Source organism: Sarcophilus harrisii, chromosome 6, assembly GCF_902635505.1.
Source record: "Sarcophilus harrisii chromosome 6, mSarHar1.11, whole genome shotgun sequence".
NCBI lineage: Eukaryota > Metazoa > Chordata > Mammalia > Dasyuromorphia > Dasyuridae > Sarcophilus > Sarcophilus harrisii.
In genome coordinates, this window is record NC_045431.1 from 187,450,235 (window position 1) to 187,469,296 (window position 19,062).

At 31.6% G+C, this 19,062-nt stretch overlaps 1 protein-coding gene across 1 annotated transcript in view; it reads left to right on the forward strand.

Annotated features, from left to right (window-relative positions):
- Positions 1–19,062, forward strand: part of POLN (DNA polymerase nu) — a 303,684-nt gene that overhangs the window by 63,875 nt on the left and 220,747 nt on the right. The window contains exons 10-11 of the mRNA XM_031942946.1: positions 7,916–7,999; positions 8,351–8,446. Coding sequence (XP_031798806.1) covers positions 7,916–7,999; positions 8,351–8,446 — 180 coding nt within the window. The remainder of the gene's footprint in view (positions 1–7,915; positions 8,000–8,350; positions 8,447–19,062) is intronic.

Sequence of the window (19,062 nt, forward strand, 5' to 3'; positions counted from 1 at the left end):
TAGTTAGAGAATCACAGAGAATCAACTAAAAAACTATTAGAAATAATCTACAACTTTAGCAAAGTTGCAGAATACAAAATAAATCCACATAAATCATCAACATTTTTATACATCACTAAAAAATCCAACAGCAAAAGACACAAAGAGAAATTCCACTTAAAATAACTGCCGATAGTATAAAATATTTGGGAATCTATCTGCCAAGGGAAAGTCAGGAACTATATGAACAAAACTACAAAACACTTTCCAGACAAATAAAGTCAGATCTAACCAATTGGAAAAATATTAAATGCTCTTGGATAGGTCAAGAAAATATAATAAAGATGATAATCTCCCTAAACTAATCTATTTATTTCATGCTGTACCAATCAGACTTCCAAGAAACTATTTTACTGACTGAGAAAAAATAACAACAAAATTCATCTGGAAGAACAAAAAGTCAAGAATATCAAGGGAACTTATGAAAAAAAAATCAAATGAAGGTAGCCTTACTGTACCAGATCTAAAACTATATTATAAAGCAGCGGTCATTAAAACCATTTGGTACTAGCTAAGAAATAGACTAGTTGATCAATGGAATAGGTTAGGTCACAGGACAAAATAATCAATAACTAACAATCTAGTGTTTGACAAACCCAAAGGCCTCATCTTTTTGACAAAAACTTCTGGGAAAATTGAAAACTAGTATGGCAGAAACTAGCCTTTGACCCACACTTAACACTGTGTACCAAGATAAGGTAAAATGGGTGCATGATCTAGACATAAAGAATGATATAAATAAATTAGAAGACCATAGGATAGTTTACCTCTCAGACCTGTGGAGGAGGAAGGAATTTGTGACCAAAGAAGAACTAGAGATCATTATTGATCACAAAATAGAAAATTTTGATTATATGAAGTCAAAAAGCTTTTTTACAAACAAAACTAATGCAGACAAGATTAGAAGGGAAGCAATAAGCTGGGAAAATATCTGTACAGTTAAAGGTTCTGATAAAAGGCTTCATTTCCAAAATATATAGAGAATTGACTCAAATATGTAAGAAATCAAGCCATCCTCCAATTGATAAATGGTCAAAGGATATGAACAGACTATTCTCAGATGAAGAAATTGGAACTATTTCTAGCCATATGAAAAGGTGCTCCAAATCACTACTGATCAGAGAAATGCAAATTAAGACAACTCTGAGATACCACTACACACTTCTCAGGTTGGCTAAGATGACAGGAAAAGATAATGACCAATGTTGGAGAGGATGTGGGAAAACTGGGACACTGATACATTGTTAGTGGAACTGTGAATTAATCCAACCATTCTGGACAGCAATTTAGAACTATGCTAAAAAGTTGTCAAACTGCATACCCTTTGATCCAGCAGTGTTATTACTGGGTTTATATCCCAAAGAGATATTAAAAAAGGAAAAGGGACCCACATGTGCAAAAATGTTTGTGGCAGCCCTTTTTGTAGTGGGTAGAAACTGGAAATCGAATGGATACCCATCAATTGGAGAATGGCTGGGTAAATTGTGATATATGAATGTTATGGAATATTATTGTTCTGTAAGAAATTACCAGCAGGATGAATACAAAAAAGCTTGGAGAGAGTTACATGAACTGATTCTAAATGAATGAGCAAAACCAGGAGATCATTATATACCTCAACTACAATACTGTATGAGGTTCAATTCTGAAGGAAGTGGCTCTCTTCAACAATGAGAGGATCCAGATCAGTTCCAATTGATCAGTAATGAACAGAACCAGCTACACCCAGCAAAAGAACACTGGGAAATGAGTGTGGACCACAACATAGCATTTACACTTTTTCTTTTATTGTTTACTTGCATTTTTGTTTTTCTTCCCAGGTTATTTTTATCTTCTTTCTAAATCCAATTTTCTTGTGTAGCAAGACAACTGTATAAATTTGTATACATATCTTGTATTTAACATATACTTTAACATATTTAACATGTGGGACTACCTGCCATCTAGGGGAAGGAAGGAATGGAAAAGTTGGAACAGAAGTTTTTGCAAGGGTCAATTTTGAAAAAAGTAACCATGCATATGTTTTGTCAATAAAAAGCTATAATAATTAATGAAAAAGAAAAGAAAAACTAGTGTGTATATTCACAGGCTCAGAAATGTTAACCAAAATGAGTATGTTTTTACTTAAAATATTGCTTAGTTTGAGGATTTATTAGATATTTTCATAAAAGCAACTCAGAGCTATTGTTTGTGATTAGTTTTTATAATAGGAGATTGTTTATATGATCTCCTAAAATGACATATGAGCTAAACGAAATATAATAAATGTTAATATTTGAAAAAAAAGAAAATGCTGCAAGCAGCCAGAAAGAAACAATTCAAATGTTGAAGAATCACAATTAGAATTACTTAGGACCTAGCACTTCTACTTTAAAAGATCATAAGACCTGGAATATGATATTCCAGAAAATAAGGATCTTGGATTGCAGCCAAGAATCAATGATCCAGCAAAACTAAGCATTATTTTTCAGGGGAAAAGGGTGGACATTAAATGAAATAGAGGATTTTCAATTATTTTTGATGAAAAGACCAGACCTGAACAGAAAATTTGATCATCAAATACAGAATTCGAGAAGTATAAAAAGGTAAAAAAAAAAAAAGAAGAAGAAGGAAAAAAACTATGTTTTTAAAGGTTAAAATGTTTACATCCTTATATTGGAAAATAATATGTGTAACTCTTGAGGGCTTATCTTTGTCAGGTTTAGGTATAAGTTTACTTTAATGTGATGACATAAAAAAGAAACTAGGAGCGGAAAAGGGATTGATTGTACTGGAAGAAGAGGAAAGGGGAGGTAAAATGAGGTAAATTACATCACATGAAGAGGCCAAAAAGACCTATTACATTTGAGGGAAAGAAGGAAGGCAGATGAGCTTTGTTTGAACCTTAATCTCACTGGATTTGGCTCAAAGAGGGATTATTTTACACATTTAGTTTGCTATGGAAATTTATGTCACCCTATAGAGAAGTAGGAAGGAAAAAGAGAAAGGCAAAGGAAAATAAAAGGAGGGCAATATTTACATACAGAGTAGAGATAAAAGGCTGGAGCAGAGTGTATTAAGTTTCAGCTGAAATAAAAAAAACAGAGGTTGTGATCCTTATCTCAGATCAAATAAAAGCAAAAAAAGGTCTAATTAAAAGAGATAAGGAAGGAAACTACATTTTGCTAAAAAGTACCATAGATAGTGAAGTAATGATCAATACTAAACATATATGCACCAAATAATATAGCATCCAAATTCCTAGGAGAAATTAATAAAGTTGCAAGAAGAAATAGACAAGAAAACTAAACTAGTGGAGGATCTCAACCTTCCCCTATTAGAATTCGATAAATCAAACCACAAAATAAAGAAGAAAGAAAGAGGTAAATTGAATTTTAGAAAAGTTAGGCATGATAGACCTTTGGAGAAAAATGAATGGGGATAGAAAGGAATATACTTTTTCTTAGTGGCACATAGAACCCACACAAAAATTGACCATGTATTAGGGCATAAAAATTTCACAATAAATGCAGAAAGGCAGAAATAATAAATGTATCCTTTTCAGCTCATGATGCATTAAAAATTACATGTAATAAAGGACCATAGAAAAATAGACAAAAAATTAATTGGAAACTAATTAATTAATCCTAAATAATGAATGGGTCAAGCAATAAATCATAGAAACAACTGATAATTTCATCCAAGAGAATAACAATAAGACAATATGCCAAAACTTATGGGATGCAGCCAAAGCAGTCCTTAAGGGAAATGTTACACCTCTAAGTTCTTACATGAATAAAATAAGGAAAGAGAAGATCAATGAATAGGATATATAACTAAAAAAGCTAGAAAAAGAACAAATTAAAAAGCCCTAACTAAATATCTAATTAGAAATTATGAAAATCAAAAGTGAAAGCAAGAAAACTACTGAACTAATAAATAAAACTAAGTTGTTTAAAAAAAATTCAACAAAATAGATAAACCTTTGGTTAATTTGATTAGAAAAAGGAAAGAAGAAAAACAAATTACCAGTATTAAAAATGAAAAGGGGGAACATCACAAAAAAGGAGGAAATTAAAGCAATAATTAGAAGCTATTTTACCCAATTGTATGCCATTAAAACATAACAAGTGAAATGGATGAATATTTACAAAAAATACATATTGTCCAGATTAACAGAGGGGGCAATAAATTACTTAAATTCCATTTTAGGAAAAGAAATTGAACAAGCCATTAATGAACTCCCTAAAAACAAATCTTCAGGACCAGATGGATTTACAAGTGAATTCTAGCAGACAATTAAAGTACAATTGATTCCAATACTATACAAACTATTTGGAAACTAACCCTAATGCTACCAAATTCCTTTTATGACACAAATATGGTGCTGATTCATAAACCAGGAAGGACCAAAATAGGAAGGAAATATATAGACCAATCTCCTTAATGAATATTAATGAATATAAATCTTTTTTTTAATTAAAGCTTTTTATTTACAAAGCTTATGCATGGGTAATTTTTCTAACATTGACCCTTGCAAAACCTTTTATTCCAAATTTTCCCCTCCTTCCTTCATCCCCTCCACTAGCTGGCAGGTAGTCCAATACATGTTGAATATGTTGAAATACATGTTGAATCCAATATATGTATATGTATTTATACAGTTATCTTGTTGCACAAGAAAAATCAAATCAAGAAGGAAGAAAAAGAAAAACTGAGAAAGAAAACAAAATGCAAGCAAATAACAACAGAGAGTGAGAATGCTATGTTGTGTTCCACACACTGTTCCCATGGTTCTCTATCTGGGTGTAGATGGCTCTCTTTATCACTGAACAAGTGGAAATGGTTTAAATTATCTCAATGTTGAAGAGAGCCATGTCCATCAGAACTGATCATCGTATAGTCTTGTTGTTGCTATGTATAATGATCTCCTGGTTCTGCTCATTTCACTTAGCATCAGTTCATGTAGGTCTCTCCATACTTCTCTGAAATTATGTAGCTGGTCACTTCTTATAGAACAATAGTATTCTGTAGCGTTCATTTATATCATAATTTATTCAGCCATTCTCCAATTGATGGGCCTCTACTCAGTTTCCAATTTCTTGCCACTATAAAGAGGCCTGCCACAAACATTTTTGCACATGTGGGTCCCTTTCTCTCCTTTAAGATCTCTTTGGGATATAATCCCAATAGAAACACTGCTGGATCAAAGGGTATGCACAGTTTGATAACTTTTTGAGCATAGTTCCAAAATTGATGCAACAATCTTAAATAAAATATTAGCAAAGAAATTACAACAATTTATCATCAGGATAATACACTATGACCAAGTGGGATTTATACCAGGAATGCAGGGTTGTTCAATATCAGGATAACTATCAGCATAATTGACCATATCAATAACCAAACTAATAGAAATCGTGTGATTAAATCACTAGATGCAGAAAAAGCATTTGAAAAAAACAGTACCCATTCCTATTGAAAACACTAGAGAGTACAGGAATAAATGAAGTTTTCCTTAAAATGATAAGTAGCATCTACCTAAAGCCATCAGCAAGAATTCTATGTAATGGGAATAAACTGGAAGCATTCCCAAGAAAATCAGGAGTGAAATAAGGTTGCCCACTATCACCATTACTATTCAATGTTGTATTAAAAATGTTAGCTTTAACAATAAGCAAAGAAAAAGAAATTGAAAGAATTAAAGTAGTTAATGAAGAAACTATCACTCTTTGCAGATCATATGATGTTATAAGTAGAAAATCCTAGAGAATCAAGTAAAAAACTACTAGAAACAATTAGCAACTTTAGCAAAGTTGCAGGATATAAAATAGATCCAAATAAATCATTGAAATTTCTATGAGTTATCAACAAAGTCCATCAACAAGAGACAAAAAAAAAAAAAAGAAATTCCATTTAAGATAATTGTAGATAATATAAAACATTTGAGAGTCTACTTGCCAAGATGAAGCCAGGAATTATATGAACACAATTACAAAACACTTTTCACACAAAAAGTTAAATCTAAATAATTAGAGGAATATCAAGTGCTCATGGATAGGCCAAGCTAATATGATAAAAATGACTGTTCTGCCTAAATCAATCTATTTAGTGCCATACCAATCAAACTGCCAAGAAATTACTTTATAGAGTTAGAAAAAAATAATAGCAAAATTCATCTGGAAGAACAAAAGGTCAAGAATTACAAGGGAATTGATGGAAAAAACTGCAAAGCAAGGTGACCTACCTAAACCAGACCTAAAATTATATTATTAAGCAATCATCCACAAAACCATTTGGTACTAGCTAAGAAATTGGAGTAGTAGATCAGTGTAATAGGTTAGGTTCAGAAGACACAATAGTCAATGACTACAATAATATATAGTATTTGATAAACCCAAAGACTAGGTTCTAGGATAAGAACTCCTTATTTAACAAAAATTCCTGGGAAAACTGGAAAATAGTATGGCAGAAACTAGGAATGGAGCAACACCTAACACTCTGTACCAAGATAAGGTTGAAATGGATTCATGATTTAGACATAAAGAGTGCTATTGTAAGCCAATGATGAAAACAAGGGATAGCCTCTCCTTAAGATTTGTGGACAAGGAAGGAATTTGTGGCCAAATAGGAACCAGAGAACATTATGAAATGCTAAATGGATAATTATGATTATATTAAATTATTGTTTTAGTACAAACAAAATCAATGCAGCCAAGATTAGGAGGGAAGCAGAAAACTTAGGAAAATTGTTTATAGTTAAGATTTTTGATAAAGGCCTCATTTCTAAAATATAAAGAATTAACTCAAATTTATAAGAATATAAGCCATTCTCCAGTTTATAAATGGTCAAAGGATATGAATAGATAACTTTTAGAGGAAGAAATTAAAGCCATTTATAGTCATATGAAAAAATTCTCAAAATCATTATTAGTCTGAGAAATGCAAATTAAGACAACTATGAAGTACCACTATATACTTCTCAGATTGGCTAAGATGATAGGGAAAGATAATGATAAGTGTTGGAGGGGTTGTGGGAAAACTTGGACACTAATACATTGTTGGTGGTGGTGCAAACTGATCTAACCATTTTAGAAAGCAGTTTGAAACTATACCCAAAGTGCTATCAAACTGTGTATATCCTTTGATCTAGCGCTATCTCTACTGGGTCTGTATCCCAAAGAAATCATATACAGGGAAAAGGACCCACATATGCAAAAATGTTTGTAAAAGCCCTTTTTGTAGTGGCAAGAAATTGGAAACTAAGTGAATGTCCATCAGCTGGAGAATGGCTGAATAAGTTATGGTATATGAATGTAATGTAATATTATGTTCTATAATAAATGAGCAACAAGATGATTTCAGAGAGGCCTGGAGAGACTTACACAAGCTGAAGTGAGTAGAACCAAGAGAACGTTGTACGCAGTGGCAACAAGATTATGTGATGATCCATTCTGATAGACATAGCTCTTTTCAACAATGAGATGATTCAGGCCAATTCCAATGGATTTGTGGAGAGAGCCATCTGCATCCAGAGAGAGGAGAAGTCAATGAGGACTGACTGTAGATACATAATATTTTCACCTTTTTTGTTTTTTGCTTGCTTGTTTTTTCTTTTTCATTTTTCCCCCTTTTGATCTGATTTTTCTTGTGCAGCATGATAAATGTGGAAATATATATAGAAGAATTGCACATCTTTAACCTATATTGGATTACTTGCTATCTAGAGTAGGAAGTACATTTGGAACGTAAGGTTTTGCTAGAGTAAATGTTGAAAACTATCTTTTTATGTATTTTGAAAAATAAAAAGCTATTACTATTAAAAAGATTCTTGTCATCTTATGAAATCCTTTAAAACTGAGCTTAGTGATATTAACTTGACTTGTTATTTTTGCAGTTTCATTTAAAGGAATTGGAAAAAAAAGCTCATGTTGCTGCAGGAGAGCAGTTTCTTATTACTAGTAATAATCAACTTGGAGAGGTAAATCTTTATCTTGGTGCTTTATACAAAATAGTATCCTTTGGGAACTGCATTTATTAATCAAAAATTAGATGGAAGATTTTTGTCATGTTATAAATGTTAACTGTTATATTAATGATGTGAAAATTGTAGGTATTATTAATTTTCATATTAAAATGTATTTATTTCAAAGCTTTTTAAAGATCAACTTAGAATTTAATTATTTTTATAATTTAACTGGAATTCTCTTTTTGTTATTTTCCTTTTTCATTATTTGTACCTCTTGTAACCATATAAATTAGCTACTGTTGTAGATGTTTAGTTTATTTAATTTTGAAAGATTTTCATCATCTGAAATATTAATTTATTCAGATATTATTTGACAAGCTAAAGCTACACTTGCTGTGCAAGAATAAGACTGTTCCCAAAACTGAGTTACAGAAACATCCATCAACATCGGAAGCCACGGTGAGAAGTGAAAATTGCTCTTTTGTTTTATGGCTCTTCACCTTTAAGATGTTCCAGATAGATTGAATTTAACAAAATGAAATTTGATATGGATAAAAATGTAAAGTGCTGTGTTTGGGCTAAAGAAATGAATTGTACAACCATAAAAGTGGGATATATAGAGGATTTTAATTATCTGAAGTCTCAATATGATTTGTAAATATGACAAGTTAAACTAAGGGGGTTTCAAACTTCATTAGTAGAAGTCTAGATTCTAGAATCAGGGAAGTAATAGTCTTGTATTTTCTGTTGGTTGGTCCCAGTTTCCAAGATTAGTTTTCTTTCTGAGTTGATTTTAGAACATTTTACAAATTTGAGCAATTCCAGAGGAGAAAAAAGAAAATGATAAGAGGATTTGAAGCTAGTCAACAACTCAGGTCATCAAACACTTATTAATCACCCTAGTACTCAATAAACAAAAGTGTGTGGTTATCTGACTCTCATTTATCCTTACAGCCATAAATTTCCACACATTCCTAGGTCCATCCCTGTCTTTGCATTGGATTGCCCCTCATGCCTGGAATGTATATATCTGTCTCACACAGGAACGTATATCTTCTTTCAAGGTACAACATGAGCACCGTCTTGTATACAAAACTTTTATTTCCCTTCAACTTTTAGTGCCTTCCATCACTAGCTGTTGTATTTATTATATTTAATATTCATCTTGTATATATTTATTCTGTATAAACTCTCAAGGAGTTTATATTCTAAGAGAAGAAACAATATTTATATGTTTCTTTTCTTAGAATATAAACTCCTTGAGAGTAGGGATTTTTTCCTTTTCACATTGATATCCCCAATATCTAGTATAGTTCACATCACATAGCACATTTATAAATAAATGTTTGTTAATTGATTCCTTGATGAATTGGTACTCTCTAATCATCTGTTTAGTACTATTGCCTATATTTCCCCAGGTATCAAAGTCAAATTTGCTGGTTTTATTCTCTTCCTTTTTTTGAAAAGAAAGACATTTGATCTTTTATAGTTCTTTGGTATGTCTCCTATTCCTTAGTGAAGTTTCCTAACTCAATAACTTACAAACATATCTTCCAGTTCTTTCAAAACCAATAAATGGATTTTTCTGGGCCTGGTTACTTGAATTCATGCCCTTGATTTTCTTCTTCAGTATGGATTTTAAAAAACCTACCCTTGTTTGTTGTCCTTAACTCTTTTTGCTTACCCGCAACTCATTTTAGCAATAGTTAAATGTCACTGCAGTAGGAGGTCTCCAGTAGGGCACTTCCAGGGACTGGGTGGGCTCCTTGCTGTTGAACATTTTTATCAATGACTTGGACAAAGGATTAAGGCATAGGTAGTATGATCATCACACTGGCAGATGACATAAAGCTGAGGGGGATAGCTAATCCAATGAATGACAATTAGACTCCACAAAGATTGTGATAAGCTAGAGCAATGGAGTAAACCTAACAAGATGACATTCTTAAAAGGATATATATTTATATCTCTATATATATTTTTTGTGTTTGTATGTGTATGTATATGTGAATATACACATACATATATGTGTGTGTGTACATATATATATATATATGTACACACACATACATAGTATTGTACTTGAATATAAAAAAGAAACTTCACAAATAAAGATGAGTGAGACAATATAACATAGAAGTTTTAAAAAACATCTTAAGGTCTCACTGGAATGCCAGACCCACAATGTGATATAACATCCAAAAATACTAATGTGAACTTACTGTGGGCTACGTTCAGATGGATACAGCTCCCAAGGACCTGAAGGTGATTTTTCCACTGTCCTAAGAAACCTGTGTCGCTGGAACTCTTCATCTTTCTTTGGGTCTTCTTGTTATCTGTCCAGTACTTTCTATCTTTATTAGGAAGTTGTAATAAGCTTCATATTACCAAACTCTTTCTTTTCATCTTCCTTTCCTTTCTTTCACTAAGGATGATCAGCTTCATGAGCATCAGTAGGCTAAAGAGTATAAGGAGTGTTTGGTTAGAAAACTAAAGAATGGAAACTAGAAGAGGCTTGTGTATAAGGTCTGTTCTCTACTGGACCACCATCTTCCTTTGTAGCCATCATCTTTTCTCCAGCCAGAACCTCAGAGTTGCGCCATCTTCTTCACCAAGAAGGTGAGAGTCCAGCTGGGGCCTTGCTAAGGGTTTTACTACAAGAGTTGATGCCTACCTCTCCACAACTCTAAGGAAGGATTGGTTCTGGGCACTGAGTTTGGGCTGAGGGATATGGAACTCTGGAAGAGCAGAGTGGTGAGCTGAACTTTTATTAATATTGTTTTCTATAAGAATTATCTAGTGGTAACTTTATCTTCCCTATCTTGTTCTCGTTCTTTTTATTGCATTTATTTTTGACTTGGGATGATTAAAAAGAGAACTGATTCCAGGCTGCATCTTATGCCGCTATCTTGACCACTTTCCTTCCTCTCCCCACTCCCATCTCAGGTAGCTTAAATAACTTGCCCAAAGGCCGAGCTTCAAATGGCAGGGCTGGGATTCCTGATTCCCGATTGAGCATCTTTCCAGTAGACTGTGCTGCTTTACTTTTCCTTTCTTTTGTCACTCTTAGAAAAACAAATACCATAGTTAGCTTACAGACCCATGGATGCAACTAGGATTTTTGAGGAAACAAAGCAATCTGTTTTTCTCTTCTTTCTAAAGCAGTAAAGAAAAGCCTTTTCCATCCTTAAATTGCCCTCTCAGTTATTAATTAAGGAAAATGTAGATAATAAAAGGTACTCCCACAGTCATTCATTCGTTGGTGGTCTTGCTGCCGTGGATAAGTTGCCTGAACACTAAGCTCCTTTTCTTCTGCAGCAGACCAGCAGGCTTCTTGCCAATTACATTTATTTCTTTGTGCTGTTGTCTTAAGTGCTGACTGGGAATAGGAGGAACTTTCTATTCACTAAGGCTTTTTCAGTGCCATTTGGGGATACTTTTCTTGAAAAGAAAAAGGAAAGACAGGCTAGTGAAATTTTATTTATTTCCATTTTTTCATGGGTACGGTAGAATACAAGCAGTTTGTCATAGGCCAATGAATATCTATATAGAATGGAGTTCAAACTAGAGTGTAGCTTAACGATCTAGGAAACTCATTTCATAATAAGAGTCCCACATTGAAGGTCAGCATAGTGCTTTCCTTGTCTCTGCCACTCTTTCCTCTTGGGAACATGGTTTTGGTGGGTTTTGTTTTTGATTGATTAAAAAAAAAAAACAAAAGAAACTCTGTCATTAGGTAGTCCTAAAAACATTACACAGTTTTATCTGCTCTACAAGTTTCCCTTTAAAACAAAGTCATCAAAATATCAATGTAAATCACTCTGAGGGTTATAATTATATTGGTATTTATGATTATCTTCGTGAACTTTAGAATTGATTTGGTGGTAAACATTTAGGTTCCCTTTCTATTTTGCATATGTTCTTTGATGGATAGACAGTATTTTATAACATGTAACCTATTTTATCTTGATAAACTTCAGGGATCAACTTTATCCCTGAAAATTGCATTTTATGGAGATTCTTGAACTTCTTTTCCCCAGATAAATTTTATCACTTTTTCCTAGGCCTATCAGGGAATCCTTCAGAAGTTTGATCTGTTTGTTATTGAGTCTGTACATTAACTTAGATAGTACTATCATTTTTGTTACTTTGTGAAAATCTAGTCTTAATCAGCAAATAATGTCTTTTTTTTTCTTTTTTGGTGAGATAGAGTTAAGTGACTTACCTATCATCACACAACTAGTAACTCTCAAATGTCTGAAGCCAGATTTGAATTTAGATCCTCCTGACTCCAAGGTCCCATTGCACCATCTAGCTGTCCCAGCAAATATTTTTCTGATATTTATATCTATCTCTTTTTTTCCTGTGGAGAATGCTTTGTAGTCATATTTTAAAAATTCATATATCTTTTTCCATTCTCTAATAATTTTGAATAGAATTCCTTTTTTCTTTCTCTTCTTCCTGGATCTTATTTGTAATACCTAGAAAGGTTCATAATTTGTGTTGGCATTTTATTTTATTATTATTTCAATTAATTTTAAGTTGACTAATCATCTAAAAGTATTGGTCATCTTATTTTTGCTTTTCCTCTTCTTTCTCCATCCATCTATTTTTCTTATTTTATTGCTTTAGCTAATATTTCTAGAAATATATAAAATAATAGTTGAGAGTATATATTCTTGCTTTTGTCATTTTTCCATAACAGATTCACTCACATTTGATTTTAGATCATTTTAAAGAATAGTTCATTTATTATCACACATTTAAATTTTTTTATTATAATGACTGTTTTTTATATGGTGTATTTGACTGTAATTATCTGGTCATTATATTTACCATTTTCATAATATTCGATCAAATGTTAATTCCTGTAACAAATCCAACATGGTCATAGTGTATAATTATCTTATTATGAAATAAGGACCTCTTTGCTAGCATTTTGTTCAGTTTTTTTTTAATCCAGCTTCTGGTTTTATGAACTCAATTCTATTATGTTGTTATTTTCAAGTTTGTTGCTCTCTTCTTTGATTTTCAGAATTTTTATTTTTGTATTTGGTTGGGTTTTTTGAGTTGCTGGTTTTCTAATTTTATAATTGTACACCTAATTTATCAATATGTTTATTCTTTTTTCATTGATGAACATATTTATAGATATATTTTACTCCCATGCATTCCACATGCTTTTATATCTTGCTTCATTGTTAGTCTTTACTTCAATAAAATTATCTATTGTTGCAATGATTTGCTATTGAATAGATTTTTCAGGTTTGCATTATTCAGTATCCTTTCTTTGAGCTCCAGTTTTGAATAAAACTTTATTGTGATGTGATCAGCAAACTATGAGTTTAATATATGTACTATTCTATATTTATTTATGATTATTTTTATGCTTTAGCATATGATCAGTCTTTGCAAACATATTATACATAGCTAAAATTTATTCCTTTCTATTCTCATGCACTAATCTCCAGAGATTTATTATGTATAATTTTATTCCTATGTGTAATTTTTAAAAATTCTATTTAGCTCTTTAATTTCTTTTTTTTTTTTTTGGTGAGATATATATAGGCTTAAGAGGAGCACACTGAAATCTCTGTTATAGTTTAATATCTATTTCTTCCTGTAATTTGATTAATTTTATCCCAACTGACATTTAATACATATAAATTAAATATTGATATTATTATCTATGGTGCCTTTACATATATGTAGTTTCTGTGCTTATTTTTTTTTAGTCATGTCTATTTTTACTGTTGTCTACTTTGTTTTTTGTGTTCACTTGAAACATAAATTCTGCTCTAGGCCCTCATGTGAATTTCATGTAACTTTTTGTTCAAATGTGTTTCTTATAAGCAACATATTGTCAGATTTTGCTTTCTAATCTATTCTGCTACATATCTTCATTTTATGGGTATTTGTATCCAGTTTACAGCCCCTTTTACAGTTATGAATTGTGAGTTTCCTTCTTTCATAACTAATCTCTTACATGTTCCCCTCTTTTTTGGCAGCCATGTTCATTGCAAAGAATAAAAGGGAATGGAAAAAAAGTAGGAATTTGTTTAATCATATTGAGTGTATTTGAGTGATTGGCTTTTAATACTTTGCCCAAGTAATTGGTTTCTACTACTCTATCCCTCCTTTTTTCATCAAGACCAACCCCCAATCTATGGTTCTTATGCCTTCTTTTTTTGTTTTTAATTAATTTCCCACTTTGTGATCAGCAATCCAGAGTTGAAATTTACTTCATTTATAGCTATGTCCTATTTGATTCTTTTCTCTCTCTAATAATGTCATTCTATCCCTAGCATTCTTTTAGTATGTGTGTGTACCTGGGTTAACTCTGTCCATTCTCCTCTCAGAACTTCCTTCATGTTTGTGTATTCTTCTGTCACAGTTCATTTATATAGAATAGTAAATTACACTCTTCTTTCTTTCTTCCATTTATTTCTTCTTTATTTTCTCCCTTAAACAAAAATTGGAACAAAATTATACACAGGCCAGGATTTATCATATTTTTCTATTAAAATTTGAAGAAATCAGGATTAAGAAGGAACATTTCATTGTAATTTACATACTTTTAATTGCTCAAATTTATTCATATTTCTAGGTGTTTCTTAATACCTTTGTTCACATTTTGGACACTATTTAGTTCTAGTCTTTTCATTAAAAATGTCTTAGTTTTATGTTGCATTAAAAGTTTATTTTTCCTTTATAGTTTTATTATCAGTTTTTTATGGTTAGCTATTCTTGGTTGAAATTCTTTATATTTTGCCTTTTGGAATAGCATATTCCAAGATTTTACCTCCATTGTAGTTATTGCTATTAAGTTTCTGTGATACTGTGATTCATTGGAACTTGAATAATTTTGTTCTGATTGCTTTCACTATTTTTTCTGGATTTGGAACTTTTGTATTTTGGGTATGTCATTAGAAGCTGTTTTTATTTTGGTATTTCACTAATGAAGTGATGGGGTTTTTTTCTATTTTTTTATGGGTCCCCTGGTTCTAATAATAGTTTTCTAAACTCTAAAAAGAGTTTTCTTTTTTATGAGTTCTTGAATATGATATTTAAGTGTTTGGCCATCCTTTTCAGGAATTCCTAAATGATCTCTCTTTGATCTATTTTGTAGGTTATTGGTTTTGATACCTTATATTTTCTTCTATTTTTTAAATTTTAAATTTTATTTTAATATTTCTTATGTAACTGTTATTTTGTTTCCTTCTTTTTTTTAAGTACACTACTTTTATAATGTGTTCCAATCTTTGTTCTATGCTATTTATTTTCCTTTGCATTTTCCCTTCTAAACTTCAATTTCATTTTTACCATTATTTTTTATTCTTTTCCTTAACTGCTTTCATTTATTCTTGTAATCCTTATTTTGAATCTTTGTTTTCTTCTGAGGATCTTCTTGTATTTACTATAGGGTTACTTTTTTATGGGTTTACCTTTTGGTTTTATCTTAATCCATAGTATTTCTTCATTGTGTTTGGTGTTGTCTATTGTTTACTCATATTTTCATCTGTCTGTATGGGTAGGCCTTGTTTGGCTCTATCCCATCCTATAGACTTTGAGTCTGCAGCTCATCTAGATGGAGGTGACTGGTATCAAGCCCTGATCTCTGCCTCAATTTCTGAGTTCAGTTTCATACAGCCTTAGTGATTCACTTCTAAGTTTAGGTATACATTGGTCTCTTTCTCCCCTTTTCATTATTCTCAATCAGGAGTTAGTTTTAGTCTCTCTCTTGGTCTTGGGATTCCTTACTGGGATGTTGGAGAACATGCTGATCTCAGTCATCCTAGACAGCTCTATTGCTCTCTTACTTCCAAACTTTTGGTGGCTAAGTTCTGAACTGGCCCTATGTTTCCCTGTATATTGACTATTGAGAACTAGTTCTGTCCATTGCTTCTATTATGATAGGTTGATTACTGGAGTTCATGATAATTTTTTTCTTCACATATTGTCCCCATTTCAGAGAACTGGATGGCTTCAGGTCTTATTTCTGGGAGCTTGTACTGTCTTCCCTGGCATAGATTCTTGTCCTATTTCATTTGACTTAGATATATTTGAGCCTTAACTTTCTGGTATAACTTCTCTACTATACACTGCCATTTTTGTGTGTGTGTGTATATGTGGGTGTGTGTGCATGTGCACGTGTAATTGTGGACTGATGGAGGAGCTCAATTCTATCTTTTTGGTTTTCTCATTATTGTTTTTGGAGAATCCATTTCTTTTCATGTGGAAAGCTGAGTTTCTCTAATACCTTTATGTCATTGTTTTAATTGAAAGTTGTATATTTGCATTTAAGCCTTCCAATTAAGAATTGAAAGGGGGATGCAGCAAAAGAAGTACATGGGGAGGAAATTTATATCTCTAAATGTTTATATCAATAAAATAAAGAAAGAAAAGATCAATAAATTGGGCGTGCAATTAAAAAAAACTAGAAAAAGAACAAATTAAAAATCCCCAATTAAATACCAAATTAGAACTCAAAATCAAAGAAAATATTAATAAAATTGAAAATAAAGAAATCATTGAAGTAGGAGCTGTTTTATGAAAAAAATTTGATAAACCATTGGTTAATTTAACTTTTCTTTAAAAAAAAAAACAAAATTAACAATATTAGAAATGAAAAAGGTGAATTTACCACCATTGAAGAAGAAATCAAGACAATTGCTCTGAGATATTTTGCCCAATTATATACCAATAAATATAACTAACTATCCAAGTAAAATGAATGAATATTTACAAAAATATGAATTGTCCATATTAACAGAAGAGGAAACAGTATACTTAGAAATATTTATACTTTGACTTAGAAAAAGAAATTGAACAAGCCATCAATCTATTCCCTAAGAAAACCCCTTCCTAGGGCCAAAATTCACAAGTGAATTTTACCAAACATTTAAAGATCAATGAATTCCAGAACTCTATAAACTATTTGGAAAAAAATGGGCAATACCACATTGCATACAAATATGGTGCTTAAATACCTAAACCAGAGAAGGAAACCATAGATCAATAGCCCTAATGAATATTGAAACAAAATTCTAAAATAAAAATCTAGCAAGGAGATTATAGATATATATCACAAACATCATACACTAGGACCAGGTGGGATTTATGTTAAGAATACAAGAATACATTCAATATTGGAAAAACTATCAGCATACTGGACCATTTCAATCACAAAATCAACAAATATTATATGATTATCTCAATAGATGCAGAAAAAGCTTTTGACAAAAAATAATAGCCATTCCAATTAAAAACACTAGGAAGAATAGGAATAAATGGAGTTTTCCTTAAAATGATAAATGATATATCTATCCAAAACAATTAGCAAACATTATATGTAGTGAGTATAAGCTAGAAGCCTCCCCCATAAGATCAGGAGGAAGCAAGAATGTCCACTATCCCTACTATTAGTCAATATTGTATTATTTGTCCTTCATTCTCAAAGAGGACCATGATATCAGGGAGATGATGCCATGACATGCAAGTGAATTGGATTTAAGTAATGGAATGCTGCCTCATCTTCCCCTAGAAATGCTAGCTATAGTAATAATAAGAAAAAAAAATGCAGTTGAAGGAATTAGAAAAGGCAATGAGGAAACAAAATGTATTACTTCTTGCAGACAATATGGTGGTATATTTAAAGAATCCTAAAGAATCAAGTAGAAAATTAGTTGCCATAATTAACAACTTCAGCAAAATTTCAAGATATAAAACAAATTCACATAAATCATTAGCATTTCTATATATTACCCATCAAAATATAGCAGCAAGAGATAGAGAAATTCCACTTCGATTGCAGACAATATGAAATACTAGGGAATCTACGTGCCACAACAAAATCAGTAACTATATAAAAACAATTATGAAGCACAAGTAGGAGAACATGGAATATTTTACTTGTTAAACCCATGGATAAGGGGAAAATTTATTATTACTATTATTATTTTGTGATTTATGGACTAATTTAAAAAATAATAATAGCTTTATATTTTTCAAAAGACATACAAAGATAGTTTTCAGTAATTACCTTTGTAAAACCTTGTGTTCCAAATTTTTCTCCCTTTCTCCCTACCTCCCTTATTCCCTAAAACAGCAAGTAATCCAATATAGGATAAATATGTGCAATTCTTCTAAACATATTTCCATATTATCTTGTTGCACCATAAAAATCAGATTACAAGGGAAAAAATGAGAAAGAAAAACACAAGTAAGATGAATATATATTACTGTGATCCACATTCAGTTCCACAGCCTTCTCATCTGGATTCAGATGGCTCTCTTCATCACAAGTCTATTGGAATTGGCCTGAATCACCTCACTGTTGAAAAGAGCCAAGTCCATCATAGTTGATCATCACATAACCTTGTTGTTGCCGTGTGCAATGTTCTCTTGGTTCTACTCACTTCACTTAGCATCAGTTCATGTAAGTCTCTCCAGGCCTTTCTGAAATCACTCTGCTAATCTTTTTTATAGAACAAGAATATTCTATTACATACATATACTATAACTTATTCAGCCATTCCACAAGTGATGGACATCTACTCATTTTCTAGTTCCTTGCCACTATGAAAAGGGCTGCTACAAACATTTTTGCCTATATAGGCCCTTTTCCTTTTATTTTGATCTCTTTGGAGTACAGACCCATTAGACATTGTGTGACAAAAGGATATGCACAATTTGATAACTTTTTGGGCAGGGTTTATGGAACTAATTCTTTAATTAGATTATATACTCTGCACCAACTAGTTGTTACATTCAACAATAAGGCAACAATTAAGTTTTATTTATAACTCCTACTCTTTTTTCTCATTTATTTAATGTTTTATTTTTCCCCAGTTAGATGTTAAAACAATTTTTTAGCATTTGTGGTTTTTAAAGGTTTGAGTTCCAAGTTCTAACTTTCGCTCTTTTCTGCCTAGCATAAAAGAAAAAAAGAAAGAAAGAAATTGAATTTTTCAATTTTTGTGTTTGTCATTTTTGGAAATTTGGAAATTTTATTTTATTCTGTATTCCAATAATATGTGTTCTTTGGAGTTATATAGTATGCTTCTTCATTAGGC